Source organism: Heterodontus francisci, chromosome 23, assembly GCF_036365525.1.
Source record: "Heterodontus francisci isolate sHetFra1 chromosome 23, sHetFra1.hap1, whole genome shotgun sequence".
In the NCBI taxonomy this organism is placed as follows: Eukaryota; Metazoa; Chordata; class Chondrichthyes; order Heterodontiformes; family Heterodontidae; genus Heterodontus; species Heterodontus francisci.
In genome coordinates, this window is record NC_090393.1 from 56,101,855 (window position 1) to 56,107,854 (window position 6,000).

A 6,000-nucleotide genomic window follows, 5' to 3' on the forward strand; every position below is an offset into this window, starting at 1 on the left:
TCGTCCTTATTACCTCCTCAAAAAATTCAATCAAGTTAGTCTGACATGACATTCCCTTAACAAATTCATGCTGACTGTCCTCGATTAATCAACGCCTTTCTAACTGATGATTAATGCTGTCTTTCAGAGTTTTTTCCAGTTAGTTCATTACGAATAATTTAATGCCATTCGATGCATCCTAGAGTTATTTAAGAGTGGGCCATTGCACTGTAGATAAATGAAGTGACCATCATGAGACGAAAGAATAATTGGAGAGGAAGTTAGTATTCCAAAATATGTAAGCACTTTATTACCTCGCAATACTGCCCGTGACAAATCCTTTCCGTGTTTTGGTGAGTTAATACCCAATGGCAACCTCACCCCACCCCCTGTATTTTCTGCCATTTTGACCTGTTATTCTTACCTATTGCCCCCGCTCAGTCACTGCATGCTTTTTCAAGAAGCGTGAAATATACCTGGTTTTTCGCTGGTTGGTTTCACTAGATCTTTGGAAGAACTCACGGCAACAACTTCCTTGGCTTCAAAAATCGCGAGCTGGCGACTTCGGTAATCATTAAATTTTAGTCAGTAAACTATCAGCTGGCCCATTGGCAATGCAACAGTGTGCCTCAAGAGAACAATAATGTACTTTTCAACGCAGCGCATACACCTACCTCCACCAACTCCCCAATTCTCCCCCATTGCACCCAGTTATGTGCTGAACTGATTTAAATAGCTTCTCAAAAGTTAACAAAAGATGAACTCTCCATATCAGGAGGGAACGCTAGAATAATTCGCTCTCAGTTTGTTGTACACAATACAAATGTATTGGTAACTAACTGCAGTACTGGTCCTAGCCAGGAGGTACTTCCTTTATACTGTCTAGGTGTGACAGAGATTCTCTTGCCCAATAGAGCAGGTTTACTGACATAGTTAGAGCTCCCATCGAGTTTTTAAATTTTAAATGAATTTGCATCATACGTATCAGTGCTCAAGCGCTCTAAATATTTAAATCAAAGCCAAGTACATTCTAAAAGAGTGCAATAGGCCACGCGGAGACGCAGAGCATGTTTTAAATTACAGCTGGCACTATACTTGGATAAGAACCTGAGCAGAATCGGACTGCTGATATATTTCGGAATAGGAACTTTCTCTCCAATCATTCTTTCGTCTCATGATACTCACTTCATTCATCCAGAGTGCAACGACCCACTCTTAAATAACTCGAGAAGATATAAAATGGCATTAAATTATTCGCAATCAACTAATTGGAAAACAATTCTGAGACATTATTAATCATTATTTAGAAAGGCGTTGATTAATCGAGGACAGCATGAATTTGTTAAGGGACGGTCGTGTCAGACTAACTTGATAGCATTTTTGAAGAGGTAACAAGGAGGATTCATGAGGGTAACGCGTTTGATGTAGTCTACATGGATTTGAGCAAGGCTTTTGGCAAGGTCTCACATAGCAGACAGATAAAAGTGCCCATGGGATCCGTAACAAGTGACAAGTTGGATCCAACATTGGCTCAGTTGCAGGAAGCAAAGTGTGGTTGGTGTTTTTGTGGCTTGAAGTCGGTTCCCAATAAGATTCGGCAGGGCTCAGTGCGAGGTCCCTTACTTTTCGTGGTGTATATATCAATGATTTAGAGTGGACCATGATTTAAAAGTTTTTAGATGACACAAGATTTGGCTTTGTGGTTGATAGTGAGGAAGAAAGTTGTAGACTGCAGGAATGCACTAATAGACTGGTCAGGTGGGCAGTAAAATGGCAATTGGAATTCAATCTGCAGATGTATAAGGTAATACATCTGGAGAGGGCAAACAAGGCAAGGGAAGGGAATAGAAAATAAATAATAGGACACTGAGAAGTCTGGAGGATCAGAGGGAACTTGGAGTGCATTTTCATAGATCAATTGAAGATAGCAGGACAGGTCGATAGGGTAATTAAGAAGGCGGGTGGGGAGCTTTACTTTATTAGCCAAGGCATAGAATATAAGTACAGGGAGGTTTTGATAGAACTGTATAAAACACTAGTTAGATTGCAGCTGGAGTACATTTTTTGGTCATCAAATTGCAGGAGGATGTGATTATACTAGAAGGGGTACAGAGAAGATTTATGAGGTGTTGCCAGGACTGGAGAATTTTACCTCAGAGGAAAGATTGGTTAGGCTGGCATTGTTTTATTTGCAGCAGAGGAGGTTCCGCGGAGATTTACTTAAGGTGTATAAAATGATGGGGCCCTAGATAGAGTGGTTAGGAATGACCTATTTCATTTCCCTTAGCAGAGAGACCAATAACCAGGGGGCATAGATTTAAAATAATCAGTTATCATTGACTAGACTAGGGAATAACATAAAGTTGGGTTATTTATTATATCGCCACTATATGTAAGAGATGAAATCTGGGACATCACTAAAAGGCACAGATTTATCATGATTTTGATTTTCGACTCCAATGATTGGAAGGATACAGCACGTGTTAAAGGAATTGGATTCACCAAACTGGAACTTCTCTGTTGCTTTGAGCGTCTTCCAATAACCCTTACCTCCTGTCTTCATAACCAAACAGATTGAATGCTGTCAACATTTGCCATTCAGTAGTTCATCCAAAAACATGGAGGGGTGGGGGACGGGGCGCGGGGGGGGGGGGGGGGGCATTGCAAGTAAAATTGCCAGACATTAGGAAAGTAGCTGGTATTTTTTTTTGTAACAAAGTTTATGGATTAGAAACCGTTGCAGAGTTACTAAATGGCTTGAGGTGCAAATATTCTATATATATAAACTATATTACTTTTATTTTCTTGTCTTGTAGTCTTGTTTATCTAGACTTAACAATATTATGCATTAGTAACTTTCCATTACTCATTTAACATACTCCGATGTATCATGATCCTGAAAAGATCCTGTTTACAAGTCGTTGTGATATTGTAGACTAATTGATGTCAATTTATTCCCGTTTACCGATTAAAAAGGTTGCTTTTTGTGACTTACTGGTTTTGCAAAGGTTTAGCAGTATCTGGATATTTGTAATCCCAGATAGTGATTAACAATAGAACCATGTTACAACGAGTAAAGGAGGAAGTGAAATAATTGTGTCAACGTAACAAGCAGTTATTCGGTTCATATTGCTGACTTATGCCAGTTCTATTTAGATACATTATGCAAACAAATCTACAAAAATCAAGTTTACCCAAATAACTGTAACCACTCTTCTAGTGTTAACATCGCTTTAATCGATTTTTATTCACTGCTGCATGTATATAATACAAGGCTTCGTGTACATTCAAGCGGGGTATTTATTTTGACATTGTACCACTGAACTGAATAACATCTGTTCATCTTTAATTCAAGAACTTGCATTTATATAGCTGTCTTTAGATAAAGAAAAACAAACGTCTCAGAGCCATTTACAGGAAACGAAGCGGGCTCCCAACGTGTACTAAAAGAACGTACGAAGGATGAGAATGCAAAGGCAAGGTATACTCCAGAGATGTAAGCAGGCGATCTTGGTAATGGACTAGATAAGGGATAAAAGCTGAGCAAACGATCGAACCAGTCGATCCACTTGGATAGGCCTGAGCAAGAAGCCAGAAACGTCGATGAAATCTGCACCAGAAACATCTAGGTGCTGGTGAAAATCCAGCAAGATGACTTCAGCTTTGCCTACATTGACCTATAGGAAGTTATGACTCATCCAGACTCAACATTCAACAGGTAGTCAAATAATACAGCAATAGTGAATGTTAACGGTATCATTGACCGCATGTGAAAACCGACCCCGTGCCTTTCGGGGAAGTCACTAAGGGATAGGTTGTAAATAATGAAGCGTAGAGACCAAGGATGGAAAAAACAGATATGCCAAGGTAGGTCTAAGGACACAAAAAGGGATATTCTCTGCGGATATGTACTGATTCTGTCGGGGCAGGTAGGAATGGAACCATGAGAGCGCAGTACCGCGGAAGTGTACTTTGGTGGAGAATGACCTGGTCGAATATGGGGTGGACTGCGAAGATGGAGGTATTACTGAAGCCAGATCTGTTGACGGACAGTCAGGTCAGTCGAACGCCATGACTCCAGTCTCTGTCTAATATGCAAGAGACGTGGTGCTGTTGGTTGGGGTACCAGAGAGGTGGCGGGATAGGAGATCACCCCGAGACCTGGTGACAGTGAAGGTGGGAGATAGGGAGCAGTTACTGAGCAGATGGTCCAGAGAAGGGGGACAACAGAAAGCCTGTAGAGGACGCTGGTGAGACCCTAGGGGAAGTCCACCCTTTCCATTCAAGGAAGTGGGGCGGGGGCAAAGGGAAAGTGTTAAAGGAGGGCAAGGGGCGTGTATGGTGAAAGAAATGAAGCTGTCCCCTGGTTTTGCCACTGACTCACAAGTAATCTGAAAACAAGCACCTACTCAGGGTCCCGCCCGCCAATCCTCGTACAATTTACCCCAAAAATTGCAGCATCTCTTCACCATGAAGAAAAATATGATCCATTTTCAGGATCTGCGACGATAGAGTGGAAAAACATTTCTCCTACACAAGTCACATTTTATTCTATTTAAGTTGATGAAAATTATTGCATCAAGAAGTCTGGCTAATCTACCAGTAACGTAAAGTCAGGCTATTGTCTAGAAAACGACGCGCTCCTTAATTCAGGGAAATACACCTTCTTCAATATGAAGAAAAACTTACTACAGTTCCAATCCTATCACGAAATCGTTATTACTGACACTGGAGAATGATTCTCCTACATCGTCTTCGCCATCACCTAGAAACGAGGAAGAGTCTCACACACACTGTAGTTCAAGCTCTACCAGGGTCTCCAGAGGGCTGCGTGGCTGGGCTGAGCTGGCTGCTGGGTGCCGGTTTGACAGGGAGCAGAGTATGGAAGAGATAAAGAATAAGGCAGGCCCTTGGAGGGGCATTGTTGTTGTGTTCTTTGGAAACGGGTCACCAGCTTCTTCTGAATGTCGTTCTTGCCTTCTTGGGCAGAGAAAAAGCGCAGGGCCTCCTGCAAGCACCGGGAGTATCCTTCGTTATAGTCACGCTCTGGACTGTTGGTCGGGCAGCTTGCTGCAAAATAGAGGAAAATACAGTCTAGATTTACTAGGGACGACTTGAAACCTAACCAATGTCAAGCAAACCACCCCAGGAGCATAAGGCTTACCTCTGACCTGCTGGTTGTGATACTTCAGGTAATTCACAGTCATTTTCAGGATGTCCGCTTTCTCCAGTTTCATGTTGGGTTCTTCCGTTTGAAATTCCCTTCCCAGTAAAGTCTTCAGCTGGTTAATACTGCTATTTATCCGATCTCGGCGCCTTTTCTCTATCGTAATCTTCATTATCTGAAAATAAGACGGATTAAGATTTTTGATATGAGTGTGAACACTGAATTTGCGAAGTAACGGCTCTATTTTTAATGCATTCTTTTAGCTCGTCATTGCGCTTACTTTGCTTTTCTGTTTGGCTGTGAACTTTTCCTCTGAGTATTCCCTGGTGACAACGCCGGCAGCATTGGTCGGAGCCATGCTTGACAACTGGAACAGACCAAAGTGGGATTTGCGCCTGGTGCGGTACTGCAGGAGGGGACCCTCCTCTATTTATACCGCTGCATTTACATGAAAAAAAGCGTGAGTCGTTGTTTCAGGAGGTTTCCCACACTCTCTGGCCAACGAGCGCTTTCAGAAGGACAATAGCCGAATCGTTGGCTTGTAAATGCCAAACTAATGATGGGCTTTGACATTGCTTTGCGTGGGAATCTCTGAGGACCATCTGGACAGTCCGTGTAACAGAGCAAACCCGGGGCAATTAGTCACGTTTCGAGTTATGAGAATCTGAGAAAGGTGATTTCATGTTTCCTGACACGGAATCATATTACACTGCAAAATGTCATCTTGACATCTAGCTTAAGTATTTTAAAACAGACTTATATGCCAATTCTTACTTTAAATATTGATTTGCACGAGAATTAATATCGTGAAACAGAATATATAACCAAAGAAAAAGCACCTCCACGAGTAGTAC

General features: G+C 41.9%; 1 protein-coding gene across 1 annotated transcript; it reads right to left on the reverse strand.

The window, feature by feature from the left end:
* Positions 1 to 4,786: 4,786 nt before the first annotated feature.
* LOC137383024 (transcription factor HES-5-like) lies at positions 4,787 to 5,504 on the reverse strand. Its single transcript, XM_068055611.1, has 3 exons — positions 5,427 to 5,504; positions 5,144 to 5,321; positions 4,787 to 5,049 (listed from the first exon to the last, which is right to left on the reverse strand). Exons 1-3 carry the CDS (start codon positions 5,502 to 5,504, stop codon positions 4,787 to 4,789), a joined length of 519 nt encoding a protein of 172 aa, XP_067911712.1.
* Between the last annotated feature and the right edge of the window lie 496 nt (positions 5,505 to 6,000).